General features: G+C 41.6%; 1 protein-coding gene across 1 annotated transcript in view; it reads left to right on the forward strand.

Moving 5' to 3' along the window:
• The window catches only part of LOC120944069 (fibroblast activation protein alpha), a 153051-nt gene that overhangs the window by 72948 nt on the left and 64760 nt on the right, over positions 1-15343 (forward strand). The window contains exons 12-14 of the mRNA XM_040357857.1: positions 1401-1445; positions 10808-10912; positions 11043-11113. Coding sequence (XP_040213791.1) covers positions 1401-1445; positions 10808-10912; positions 11043-11113 — 221 coding nt within the window. The remainder of the gene's footprint in view (positions 1-1400; positions 1446-10807; positions 10913-11042; positions 11114-15343) is intronic.

The following is a 15343-nucleotide window of genomic DNA, read 5'->3' on the forward strand; positions in this document are numbered from 1 at the left end:
GACTTAGAAAAAGGTTCTTGTACTACTTGTGGGTGACTTTGGAGCGGCTTGCATTGACTTCTAATTAAGAAGTCGTTTGTAAGCCGCGCTGAGGTTGTGCTGTGCGGGGGTGGCTTCAGAGTCGGACGACTTTGAAGCTGCCCCAGTGTGAACCGGCACTAACAGTATATGTACTAAATAAAATAGGTTAAATAAAAAAGCACACATGTAGTCTTTCAAAGTGCAGAGTCCTGTTATAGACATGGCAGGCTCCTCCAGATGATGCATGTATTTTCAGTTACCTTTTTATAGGTTAAGGTGGTGTAGTATGCAAACATGTATTTCAAATAGGAAGTCAGGCATGTAGCTCCTCCCCCTCCTTAGATCGTAAGTGTATGGCCTTGCTCACCAGTAGCCATAGCTCCCAACTGTCCCTGATTTCGAAGGAGTGTCCCTCATTTGGAACAAAGTTCCTTTGTCCCTCCTTCCTCCTCATTTGTCCCTCATTTTGGTCTGATCTATATAGTTGTAAATACAATTCACAATTTATCTATCGAAAAGTGTTTCCCAGTGCTAAACCTTTCATCCAATTTCTAAATAGTTACATTTATACTAGTATAAAGGCATAGTAGTGGTAAAAAAGCAACTATTGCCCTGAAATTTATCACTACCACCTAAACCTCCCTAACCCCCTAAAACCTAAATCCAAAAAATTGATTTTAACACATAAATCTTATCAAACTATAACTATTAAAATACTGGGTTGGCCTAATTGGCACAGAATATATCCGCAACAAGTGTTACCAGTCCTGATCTGAACTCAGTGGCACTAAATATCTACTTGCCAAATCCAACTGCTTGGTGATTAAATTGTTTAGATACCCATGCTTTTTTACTAAATAAGAATGCTTAGCTTTTATTAGGCTGGGTTCACACTACGGTTTTCCCGTCCGTCAGCCGCATACGATTTCAGTATTGAAAACGTACGGGCACGGACGGGAAAACGTATAGATAGACAATGCATTGCAAATCGTATGCACTCAGATGCATCCGGGTGCGTACGATTTGCTGGCAAAACGTTTTTTAAACGTACGCAAAACCGTGTTCAACCACGGTTTTGCTGTCGTTTTTAAAACAGTATGGCAACCGCATACGTTTTCCTTTAACATTAATGTCAATGGAAAACGCACATATGTGCGGTTCCATACGTTCCCGTCCGTTTCAGCCGCATACGGTTTTTCATATAAATCGTATGCGGCTGACGGACGGGAAAACTGTAGTGTGAACCCAGCCTTAAACTGTCTTGTTTGAAGCCCTTTTTATTATTTATATATACACACACACACACACACACACACAGAAAAAGAGTAATTTTGAGCCATTTTTTAACATATTTACATTATTTTCTATCTTCTCCTTAGGATCGACAATATGTTGAAACAAGTAAAACAGGGTGGATTGGTGTGGTATGTTACTGTATTTTTTTATTTGCATTCCCCCTGCTCCCCCTCAGTGCAGTACACAGTTATCACACCTGGGTCTGCAAAGGCTGGCTTGGCTGATATAAGGGGTGATTTATATCTATTGTAGCAAAGGAGGACAAGAAACAGTGAATTATAAATTGTCGCTTATAAAAAGTAATTTTTTTAACAGTACTATAATGTACAATTTACAACATATCAGTGAAGGTTCTCATTTACCCAGGTCTTGGTATAGCTACTAGTAGTAATTTATATTCAACTGGACATACATATGATACATAAGTCAATATTAGAACATTGGAAACACAAGCTTTTAGTAAACATATAAAATCAGTGGACAATTAAATCAAGTTTACACTGTAAGAGACACTGAATAACAAATTACTCTTGTTGGACTGTATGTTACATATCAAAAAGAGGTGTGAGTTGGACATTGGGGTCTATTGGAAACCTACTCACATGGACCAATATCTGCTTTTGAACTCCTACCACCCATTGGAACTCAAACTGGAGGTTATTAGGACTCTGCAACATCAGGCTGAGGTGGTAACAAGCACAAAGTCTAAAGACAAAGACATCTTATGAGTAGTTTGAAAGTTTGTGCCTATCCAGACAGGGCTCTTGCTATAACATATATAAGCACAAACATAGGGCCATTAAACAGAATGTAGAGGCAGAACACAAAGTAATATAGTAATCTTGTATGTAGCTGGAGTGTCAGAAAAGAAGAATCTTTAACAAACATTGCATTTCTGCATCCTTCAAGACTAGCAGTACACTGAGGGCATATCCTACAGGTCAAGACATGGTCTAGCATGGCAAATGTAAATCAATGAATTAATGCCTATGCACACTTCCTGAAATCAAGAATGGGGTTATGTAACTAGAATACGATTATTCCACACCTCCAATTCTGTTCTTGGATTATCAGCATCTAGATATTAGATGGTGATCGGATTAGGGTAGGTACCTGTGCTAGCTATTATACATTTTGGGGTATATTTTCCTACTCATTGGACTTGAAAAGGTAAAATTACTGTGTAAGAAACATCGGATGACAGCTGATATTCTTAGTCTTCCATTCTACCTACTAGTTCCAAGGAAGTAATATCACTTGCACTATTTCTGAATGGGTTTACTGCCCCAAGAGATACTACTGCCTGTATATGATAACATTTTGTAATAGTTTCCCTTTAAAGGAGAGCCATATTGGGAGAAATACAGTGATTGCCATTACTTTCATCCTTCTAGGATTAGGAATAATATGTGCCTGGCTGTGAAACTGATTTATTGTATTCAAAACTTTACTGACTTGGAACGAGTAGAGAGTAAAATATGATCTGCAGCATACTTGTTACTGGTCAGTGACCCAGGAAGTATTGAAGACATTAGATCAGCATTCAGCTGTGGCTCCGATTATTAAGCAAGAGAGTTTACATTACAGCCAGGCAACGTACATTTATAAAAGAAAAATGTATTGTGGAGTTCAGGCAGGAGAGTTGCATGAACAGTGTGAATTCTTATGCCGCGTACACACGATCGTTTTTAATGTCCTAGAAAAAACAACCTTTTTTCTCAACGTGATTCTTGTCAAGCCTGCCTTGCATACACACGATCGTGAAAAAAAAAATGCTCGAGCAAAGCGCGGTGATGTACAACACGTACAACGGCACTATAAAGGGGAAGTTCCATTCGGATAGCGCCACCCTTGGGGCTGCTTTTGCTGATTTCGTGTTAGTAAAAGTTTGCTGAGAGACGATTCGCGCTTTTCAGTCTGTTACAGCGTGACGAATGTGCTATCTCCATTACAAACAGCTAGTTTTACCAGAACGAGTGCTCCCGTCTCATAACTTTCTTCTGAGCATGCACGTTCTTTTCCCGTCGTTAAAGCCTACACACGACCGTTTTTCAATGTTCTAAATTTTTAATGCCCATTTTTCACGTCGAGAAAAATGCTCTGGAGCCTACACACGATCGTTTTTAATGACCATTTTAAAAAATGGAAAGGAGCACAATTAGATATGTAGTGACCAGGTTAGGCAAAGACAAATTGTGTTCCTGTTCTATGTTGACCATCCTCTGAAAAACTCATTGATTGGGCGCAAGGTAGAAGTTCTGAGTTCACTTTATAGGTGGATAAAGAGAATCAGGTGTACACATCAGAGGCCTGAGCTGTAATGCTGGGTAATAACCAGCAGATGGCGAAGGTTCATGGCTGATCATTACAGTCAGCAATGGCAGACTCCTTGTTTCTCTCATGACAGTTTGCAACCCAGAAGGGGTCTGGTCTAGGAACCTCCAAGCATTGCTGCTGTGCATGAGAGACTTTTACAGTTAATCAATGGGTAATGTAAAACGTTCTTATCTGCAAGTGCTGAATTCAGAGGCTCAGGCCTCGTACACACGACCAAGTTTTTTTGGCAAAAACCAGCAAGAAACTTGCTGGGATTTTTTTTTTGCCGAGGAAACCGGTCGTGTGTACATTTTTCGACGAGGAAACTGTTGAGGATCCCGTCGAGCCAAAAAGAGTCTTCTTTTTCCTCGACGGGAATGGAGAAACTTACCTTGTCGACTTCCTTGACAGCCTAACAAGGAACTCGACGAGGAAAACTATGTGTTCCTCGGTCGTGTGTACGAGGCTTCACAGAAATCAAGCTTACCATTCTTGGCACAGTGTCAAGAAGTTATGGTAATATGTTTACAGTGGTTTTGTCACTGCCCTATGGCATGTCACTAAGAAATTAGGCTTTTATAAATACATACATGCACAAATACACAATCACTTTTCTTTAAATATTCAACAAAAGTGTAAAGTGTTTTTGTCATCATTAGCTGCTAACATTGTTTCTGCCTCTTCCTCGTTATCCATACGTCCATTAGTCAATCAATGTTAATTGGTAGAAAGTCTCCATTGAAACGTGCTAAGGATACATTTTTACTCTAATTAGTGCAATTAGCAAATACAAATCTAATGATTTGTTTGAACAGCAGTACAAATATAACGTTAATTATGGCAGTATTCTAATGCACGTTGTTGAACTAAATTGGTCATTTGACTCGGAAATGTCTTGACTCATGATACTTTTCTACCACAAACACAAGTATGTCTGCTAAATGAACATCTGTGTTTTACTTGCTCATTACTATTTAATGGATGGCAACTGCCTTTTTAATATAATGCATTCTGAAACAAAGAAAAATTAGACCATTGCCTACAATTTTGTAATTATTACTAAATATAATCCTAAACTGAATGCAATGACATTTGATTGTATACATGCCATTATCATCACTTCTATGAATGGATACATGCAAATTTATCTGGAAGGCTTATACTAATATATATATATATATATACATATATATATATATATATATATATATATATATATATATATATACACAGTATTTCACACAAGTGAGTACACCCCTCGCATTTTTGTAAATATTTTATAATCTTTTCATGTGACAACACTGAAGAAATGACACTTTGCTACAATGTAAAGTAGTGAGTGTACAGCTTGTATAACAGTATAAATTTGCTGTCCCCTCAAAATAACTCAACACAGCCATTAACCCCCTTGACAGTAAACCCGAGCATGACTCAGGGTTGGTTTTCAATGATAAGATCGGTATCCCCGAGTCACGCTCGGGGTGGACGTGCAGAGTGTGCAGCGGCGCGGCTTACCTTCTCGCTGGATCCACAGGCAAGTTACTCACCTTGTCCCTGGATCCAGCGATGCCACCCCGCTGTGTGAGCGAGCGGGACCTCCTCGCTCGATTCACAGTGTCCCCGTGTGCCGCCGATCTCCGTTCCCTGCGACGTTATTTCTGAGTTATTTCTAAAAATTACAGGCCTACAGTATAAAACGCCAAATTTCCTTGCAAAATAATTGTACCGCTTTTGGTACGTAATTCCAGACAGAATCATACCGCCAGGGAGGTTAATGTCTAAATCAATGGCAACAAAAGTGAATACGCCTCTAAGGCCCCTTTCACACGGGGCAGTGGAGGTGTGGTGGCAGTATAGCGCCGCTAAAAATAGCGGTGCTATACCATCAAAATTGCTGCGGGATTCGGACGCTAGCGGTGTGGTATTAACCCCCGCTAGCGTCCGAAAAAGGGTTAATACCGTCCTTGCGGGTGGTATTACCGTGGTTTCCCATTGTTTTAAATGGGAAGGAGCAGTATACATGCCGCTCCTCTCACCGCTCCAAAGATGCTGCTTGCAGGAGATTTTTTTCTCTCCCGCCAGCGCATCGCCTCAGTGTGAAAGCCCTCGAGCTTTCAAATTGAGAATGCTGAGCAGGAGTTTTTCAGGCTGTATTTAGGCACTATTTTTAGCGCTATACCGCCTGAAAAACTTCTCAGTGTGAAAGGGGCCTAAGTGAAAATGTCCATATTGGGCCCAATTAGCCATTTTCCCTCCCCGGCATCATCTTACTCATTAGTGTTACAAGGTCTGAATGGGAATAAGGTGTGTTAAATTTGGTGTTATCGCTCTCACTCTCTCATACTGGTCACTGGAAGTTCAACATGGCACCTCATGGCAAAGAACTATCTGAGGATCTGAAAAAAAGAATTGTGGCTCTACATAAAGATGGCCTAGGCTAGAAGAAGATTGCCAAGACCCTGAAACTGAGCTGCAGCACGGTGGCCAAGACCATACAGCGGTTTAACAGGACAGCTTCCACTCAGAACAGGCAAAGAAGTTAGGTGCACATGCTCAGCATCATATCCAGAGGTTGTCTTTGGGAAATAGACATATGAGTGCTGCCAGCATTGCTTCAGAGGTTGACGGGAGTGGGGGTCAGCCTTTCAGTGCTCAGACCATACGCCGCACACTGTATGAAATTGGTCAACATTGTTTTTATCCCAGAAGGACGTTTTTTCATTACTGGAAAGATGTCCTGTGGTCTAATGAGACCAAGGAAAACTTGTTTGGTTCAGTTAGTGTCAAGCGTGTGTGGCGGCAACCAGGTGAGGAGTAAAAAGACAAGTGTGTCTTGTCTACAGTCAAGCATGGTGGGGAAAGTGTCATGATCTGGGGCTGTATGAGTGCTGCCGGAACTGGGGATCTACAGTTCTTTGAGAGGACCATGAATGCCAACATGTACTGTGACATACTAAAGTAGAGCATGATGCCCTCCCTTCAGAGACTGGGCCACAGGGCAGTATTCCAATGTGATAATGACCCCAAACACACCTTTAAGGTTACCACTGCCTTGCAAAAGAAGCTGAGGGTAAAGATGATGGACTGGACAAGCATGTCTCCAGACCTAAACCCTATTGAGCATCTGTGGGGCATCCTCAAATAGAAGGTGGAGGAGCGCAAGGTCTCTAACATCCACCAGCTCTGTGGTGTCGTCATAGAGGGAGTGGAAGAGAACTCCAGTGGCAACCTGTGAAGCTCTGGTGAACTCTATGTCCAAGAGGGTTACGGCAGTGCTGGAAAATAATAATCTGTGCTCTAATTCATCCCAAAGGTGTTCTATCAGGTTGCGGTCAGGACTCTGTGCAGGCCAGTCAAGTTCCTCCACCCCAAACTCGCTCATCCATGTTTTTTGGACCTTGTTTGTTCACTGGTGCGCAGTTTCTTTTTACTTTTTATTTGATCCATTAAAAAAAAAAGGAAACATTTTTTTTTCTTCAATAAAAAAATGCTAAAAAACGCTAACGAGGAAAAACGCAAAAAAAAGGCTAAAAAACTCAAAAAAATCCTAAAAAACGCTATTGAAAAAAACTTTGAAAAAAGCTGAAAAAGTTGAAAAACTCACTGCAAAGCTACTGGCCTTTTTATAACGTTATTTTAACGTCCAGTGTGCATGAGGCCTATGTTTGCCACACAGAGGTCAGTGTTTTTTTTTTTTAAAGGGATTGTAAAGGTTCATGTTTTTTCATCTTAATGCATTCTATGCATTAAGGTGAGAAAACATATGATGTTTGCCAGTCCCCTAGCCCCCCGTTTACTTACCTGAACCCTCGAAAGTCCTGCATCGTGAACACGCAGGCTTCTCGATCGGGCTTTTCAGGCTCTTCTCGGCTTGTTCATTGGATGATTGATAGCAGCCAGCGCAGCCATTGGCTCCCGCTGCTGTCAATCAAATCAATGACGCGGCGCACCGGGGGGGCGAGTGATACAGCTATAGCCGCCGACTCTATCACTGTATCACGGGAGCGCGCCCGCAAACTAACCCCCTTTGGGAGAGCTCTTCCCAGAAGCTGATGCGGGGAGGAGCCGAGACAGACGCCGAGGGACCCCAGAAGACGAGGATCGGGGCCACTCTATGCAAGACGAAATGCACAGTGGAGGTACAGTGAGGAAAATAAGTATTTGAACACCCTGCTATTTTGCAAGTTCTCCCACTTGGAAATCATGGAGGGGTCTGAAATTGTCATCGTAGGTGCATGTCCACTGTGAGAGACATAATCAAAAAAAAAAAAATCCAGAAATCACAATTTATGATTTTTTAACTATTTATTTGTATGATACAGCTGCAAATAAGTATTTGAACACCTGTCTATCAGCTAGAATTCTGACCCTCAAAGACCTGTTAGTCTGCCTTTAAAATGTCCACCTCCACTCCATTTATTATCCTAAATTAGATGCACCTGTTTGAGGTCATTAGCTGCATAAAGACACCTGTCCACCCCATACAATCAGTAAGAATCCAACTACTAACATGGCCAAGACCAAAGAGCTGTCCAAAGACACTAGAGACAAAATTGTACACCTCCACAAGGCTGGAAAGGGCTACGGGGAAATTGCCAAGCAGCTTGGTGAAAAAAGGTCCACTGTTGGAGCAATCATTAGAAAATGGAAGAAGCTAAACATGACTGTCAATCTCCCTCGGACTGGGGCTCCATGCAAAATCTCACCTCGTGGGGTCTCAATGATCCTAAGAAAGGTGAGAAATCAGCCCAGGACTACACGGGAGGAGCTGGTCAATGACCTGAAAAGAGCTGGGACCACCGTTTCCAAGGTTACTGTTGGTAATACACTTAGACGTCATGGTTTGAAATCATGCATGGCATGGAAGGTTCCCCTGCTTAAACCAGCACATGTCAAGGCCCGTCTTAAGTTTGCCAATGACCATTTGGATGATCCAGAGGAGTCATGGGAGAAAGTCATGTGGTCAGATGAGACCAAAATAGAACTTTTTGGTCATAATTCCACTAACCGTGTTTGGAGGAAGAAGAATGATGAGTACCATCCCAAGAAAACCACCCCTACTGTGAAGCATGGGGGTGGTAGCATCATGCTTTGGGGGTGTTTTTCTGCACATGGGACAGGGCGACTGCACTGTATTAAGGAGAGGATGACCGGGGCCATGTATTGCGAGATTTTGGGCAACAACCTCCTTCCCTCAGTTAGAGCTTTGAAGATGGGTCGAGGCTGGGTCTTCACAGCCAGGATAACCAAGGAGTGGCTCTGTAAGAAGCATATCAAGGTTCTGGCGTGGCCTAGCCAGTCTCCAGACCTAAACCCAATAGAGAATCTTTGGAGGGAGCTCAAACTCTGTGTTTCTCAGCGACAGCCCAGAAACCTGACTGATCTAGAGAAGATCTGTGTGGAGGAGTGGGCCAAAATCCCTCCTCCAGTGTGTGCAAACCTGGTGAAAAACTACAAGAAACGTTTGACCTCTGTAATTGCAAACAAAGGCTACTGTACCAAATATTAACATTGATTTTCTCAGGTGTTCAAATACTTATTTGCAGCTGTATCATACAAATAAATAGTTAAAAAAATCATACATTGTGATTTCTGGATTTTCTTTTTGATTATGTCTCTCACAGTGGACATGCACCTACGATAACAATTTCAGACCCCTCCATTATTTCCAAGTGGGAGAACTTGCAAAATAGCAGGGTGTTCAAATACTTATTTTCCTCACTGTAAGTATGACATGTAAAAAAGGAAGCTTTACAACCCCTTTAAGCTTAAAATGTAAATACACAAATTTCCAAAGCCAGGTCGCAGTTTCTTTTTAACCACTTAAGGGCTGCCTCCTGCACATATACGTCGGCAGAATGGCATGGCTGGGCACAGGCACGTACGTGTATGTTGCCTTTAAGAGCTCAGCCGTGGGTCGCGCGCACGCGCGTGTGTGACCCGGTCCGAAGCTCCGTGACCGCGCCCGCGGGACCCGCTTACCCGATCGCCACCAGTGTCCCGCGATCGGTCACAGGAGCTGAAGAACGGGGAGAGGTGTGTGTAAACACACCTTCCCCGTTCTTCTGTGTGGCAGTGACACTGATCTTCTGTTCCCTGATATAGGGAACGACAATCAGTGACGTCGCGCCTACAGCCACACCCCCTACAGTAAGAATCACTCCCTTAGGGCACACTTAGCGCTCCCTAGTGGTTAACCCCTTCCCTGCCATTGTCACTTTCACAGTAATCAGTGAATTTTTATAGCACTTTCCGCTGTGAAAATGACAATGGTCCCAAAAATGTGTCAAGTGTCCGAAGTGTTCGCCATAATGTCACAGTCACAATCGCCGCCATTACTAGTAAAAAAAAAAAATATTAATAAAAATGCCATAAAACGACCCCCTATTTTGTAAACACTATAACTTTTGCGCAAACCAATCAATAAAGGCTTATTGCGTTTTTTTTTTTTTACCAAAAATAAGTATAAGAATCGGCCTAAACTGAGGAAAAAAATGTTTTTTTTAATTTATTTTTTGGGGATATTTATTATAGCAAAAAGTAAAAAATATTGTTTTTTTTTCAAAATTGTTGCTCTATTTTTGTTTATAACGCAAAAAATAAAAACCGCAGAGGTGATCAAATACCACCAAAAGAAAGCTCTATTTGTGGGAAAAAAAGGACGCCAAATTTTGTTTGGGAGCCATGTCGCACGACTGCGCAATTGTCAGTTAAAGCGACACAGTGCGGATTCGCAAAAAGGGGCAAGGTCCATAACCTGCATAATGGTCCGGATCTTAAGTGGTTAAGAGCTCCTCCAGACCTTTGCGGGTTATTGCATCCTGACATGTAGTGCATTAGAAGAGGCAATTCATTTTTGAATTTTCGGCGATGGATGAAATGCTTGATTTGCAAACACATCTGTAGACATGTAGCATTTGTTTTGCTGGATGCTTTACTTGTGCTTTGAGGTGCATTTTGTAATGAATAAATCCATAAAGTGCTACACATCATATCACGTGTTTCCACACAATACTGCAACATGTAGATGGGAAACCAGCCAAAGACATGTGTACTAACTCAAAGCCCTCCGGCAAATGATATAACTAGCCAATCACAGCGTTGTCACCGTTTCTGTACAGTATGGTGGATATTCGTATTTGTTGTGTTTAGACACATTTGTTTTATTTTGTAGTTCTTTGCTGCACTCCCGTACTTCTCATCAGACAGTTTATCCTACTACCAAATCCTCAGTGACAAGGATGGATACAGACATCTTTATTACATCAAGGATTCCATGGTAGGTGACTCCTAGGATATTTAGTATCGATATATGTAGATTTGTTTGCTGTGTATAGTTTATTCACACACTGTAAAAATATATTGCAGCAAATGCACTAGTCATACAATATCACTTATCTCTCTAATAGGAAAATGCTGTTCAAATAACAAGCGGGCGATGGGAAGTGTCCTATATACTGTACGTTACAGATAATGCAATGTAAGTGTGCCATATTGTCATGTTTTGTTCTTTGTTTTTGTTTCTTTTATGATTTATGTATCATTATTTAACCACTTCAGCCTGGAAGAATTTGCTGCCCAATGACTGGGCCATTTTTTTGCGATACGGCACTGCATCACTTTAACTGCCAATTGCGTGGTCGTGCGACGTTGTACCCAAACAAAATTTACATCCTATTTTTCCCACAAATAGATATTTCTTTTGGTGGTATTTGACCATCTCTGCGATTTAATTTTTTTGCACTATAAACAAAAAAGTGTAAATTTTGAAAAAAACACAATATTTTGTACTTTTTGCTATAAAAAATATCCACATTTAAAAAAAAAAAAAGCTAATTTATTCTGTTTAGGCGATATGTATTCTTCTACATATTTTTGATAATAAAAATCACAATAAGCATATATTGATTGGTTTGCGCAAAAGTTATAGCGTCTACAAAGTAGGGGATAGATTTATAGCATTTTTATTATTATTATTTTTTATCAAGTAATGGTGGCGATCTGCGATTTTTATCGGGATTGCGACATTATGGCGGACACATCGGACACTTTTGACACATTTTTAGGACCATTGGCATTTATACAGCGATCAGTGCTATAAAAATGCACTGATTACTGTAAAAATGTCACTGGCAGGGAAGGGGTTAACATTAGGGGCAATCAAGGGGTTAATTGTGTTCCCTAGTGTGTTTCTAACTGTAGAGGGATGGGACTGACCTAGAGGAAATGACAGATCGTTGTTCCTAGCTATTCACAATCTGTTTTTCCTCACAGAACAGAGCAGGGATGTGTGTATTTACACACATACGTCCTTGTTTTGCCTCTTGTGCCCGCGATCGCTCGTGGCCGGCGGTCATCGCAAATGCCGGTCATGAGCATTGGCACCCCCCGCAATGCTGCTATCCCGTTTAAAGGGAACGATGTATAGCTACGATGGTTCGTGGGATCGTGCCGATCTGCCACCGTATAACGACGGGGGATAGTCGGCAAGTGGTTAAAGTAGAACTTTACTCAAAAACACTGAAAAATCTGGTGCAGTTCTGCATAGAAACCACTCAGCTTCCATTTTTTTTTTTTGTCAAAACTTACTTGAACAAACTGAAGTTAGAAGCTGATTAGCTACCATGCTCAACTGCACCAGATTTTGCACTCTCCAGTTTTAGTAAATCAATCCCAATATATGCAATGTTTGCCTTTTACACATGGCACCAGTGGGATGGGGCTCACTGTTAATTTACTGCACACATTGTGGGTGTGGTCTGCACTGAGTTCCACCACTTACAGGGTGCCATATGCAGAGTGGCAGCGGTGTACCGGTTACTGGAAATAGACATCTGGGTATCAGAGGGAGAGGAGGCACTATTATTATTGTGACAGCACACCACATGCTGTAACTATGAGAAGAGAGCGCTGTGTGGGACTGCAGAACAGGTATGTGGTGGATTTTTGGTTCTCTTTACAGAATGCCCCACTAGACCACCAGGAAATATAAAGGACACTCTTGCTGGTCGTACATAGAACAAAATGTTGCCAATTCAGCAGGGCCCAGACAAATTTCAATCCATCTATGGGTACTATGGTGTATAGAAGTTGATCTGCCAATTGATTTCTGTACCACGTACCCCGTTGTATTTTCCCTGCTTGAGCACCACTGGCGACTATAGCCGGCATCGCAGATCATTGTATTCTAATGACAGGGAAGTTCCCCCACTGTCAGAATGTAATAGCTCAGTTTGGATATATGGAAGGGGAAATCATGCAAGGAGGAAGGGGCTGTTGTTTTGGGGAATTTTTTTAACACTCAATGGCACTAATGACTTAAAATAATTTATGGAAAGGAACAATACCGCAATAAACATAAAAATACTTTTTTTCTGTGCTTTTATCTCTTATTGTTTAGGTTAGTGACAGCATGTATTTAACCCCCTTGGCGGTAAACCCAAGCGTGACTCGGGGTAGGTTTCCAATGTTAGGATCGGTATCCCCGAGTCACGCTCGGGGTGGACATGCAGAGTGTGCAGCGGCGCGGCTTACCTTCTCGCTGGATCCACACGCAAGTTACTTACCTTGTCCCTGGATCCAGCGATGCCACCCCGCTGTGTGAGCGAGCGGGACCTCCTCGCTCGATTCACAGTCTCCCCGTGTGCCGCCGATCTCCGTTCCCTGCGACGTTACGACGCACGGGAGCGGAGAACGGCGCCAAATTCAAAAAAGTAAACAAACACATTACATACAGTTTACTGTAATCTTATAGATTACAGTACTGTATGTAAAAAATACACACCCCCCTTGTCCCTAGTGGTCTGCCCAGTGCCCTACATGTACTTTTATATAATACAAACTTTTCTTTCTGCCTGCAAACTGTAGATTGTCCAAAAGTGTCCCTTTATGTAAAAAATGGTTTTAGATCAGCTAGAAAACAGCGATAATAAATTATAATCACTTGCAGAAATGTGCGATAGCGATTTGCGGGGAAATTCGTCATAAAAAAATAAAAGTAATGACAGCGACAATTCTGCAACTGAGCAAATTTCAGTGATTTTGAGTTGATTACATTATTGAATAATTTTTATTATAATTATATTATTATTTGTTATAATTATTTATTATATTATAATTTATAATTTTGTTTTAAAAAAAAAATCATACCCGGGATGCATACAAGACTCTTGTTTGGTCAGATTTAAGTGAGTTATTTCTAAAAATGACAGGCCTACAGTACAAAACGCCAAATTTCCTTGCAAATAATTGTACCGCTTTTGGTACGTAATTCCAGACAGAATCATACCGCCAGGGAGGTTAAAGCTGAAGTAAAGCTTTAAATAACAAACATTCATAAATGTACAATCATTCTAGCTATCTTCAGATATTTCCAAGTCTCGATCCAGTGTACCCCCCTGGTATGTCAGTTTGTTCCCCGTTTGCTCCCATTATATGTTGGGTCTGTAGTAGCCTTGAGAAAAAGTTGCACACCCATGTAGAAGTATGTGTGAGTTCAGGGAATTTAAGAAATAGCTTGAGTTAAGACATCAAAGGTCATTTTTAGTAGGAGAGGTATGGTGTCTGCCACTGCACTCTTGAATGCCTGGCTTTCAAGCTGAACTATTGCTTCCAATTCTTTCTTATTCAATGACTTGGAAAAGGCAGAGATAAGAGTATTGAGTGATGTCTAGTCTCCTTATCTGCATACTTGTTCTCAGTCAGTGACTACTCAGACATTTTTGAAGATATTGGGTAAGTATGACAGCAGTGACTCAAGGTAATACACCGGTGCATTACCTGCTGGTGCAATTTTTGGATGTAAAATCTATAAACACTTTTAAACCCTTTTAAGTTCAAGCATACTAAATTGATATTACAGACAAACCCTGAGAAAGATGGAGTTTGTGAAACCTCTTGAATCTTGTTGATCTTCTAATATTATAAAAATACTTTGGGCTCTCCATCTCCATCTCCATCTTCATTGGTGTGGAGCCCTTACTGCTATCTACATTGGCCCAGATTCTCAAAGGAGATACGACGGCGTATCTCCAGATACACCGTCGTATCTCTGAGTCTGAGCCGTCATATCTATGCGCCTGATTCTTAGAATCATTTACGCATTGATTTGTATTAGATCCGACCGGCGTAAGTCTCTTACGCCGTCGGATCTTAACTGCATATTTACGCTGGCCGCTAGGGGAGTGTATGCTGATTTCCGCCTAGAAATATGTAAATCAGCTAGATACGCGAATTCACAAACGTACGCCCGGCCGATGCAGTACAGATACGCCGTTTACGTTGGGCTTTTCCCGGCGTAAAGTTACCCCTGCTATATGAGGCGTACATGCAGCGTACCAATGTTAAGTATGGACGTCATTCCTGCGTCAAATTTTGAAAATTTTACGTTGTTTGCGTAAGTCGTTCGCGAATAGGGCTGGGCTTCGTTTACGTTCACAACTAAAGCATTGGCTTCTTGCGGGTTAATTTGGAGCATGCGCACTGGGATACTTTTACGGACGGCGCATGCGCTGTTTGTAAAAAGCGTCATTTACGCGGGGTCACATAAAATTTACATAACACACGCCCACATCTACCACATTTGAATTAGGCGGGCTTACGCCGGCCTATTTACGCTACGCCGCCGCAACTTTCGTTTGAGAATACGGCACTTGCCTGTAAAAGTTGCGGAGGCGTAACGTAAATAGGATACATTACGCCCGCACAAAGA

This window comes from Rana temporaria, chromosome 6 (assembly GCF_905171775.1).
Source record: "Rana temporaria chromosome 6, aRanTem1.1, whole genome shotgun sequence".
Classification (NCBI taxonomy): domain Eukaryota; kingdom Metazoa; phylum Chordata; class Amphibia; order Anura; family Ranidae; genus Rana; species Rana temporaria.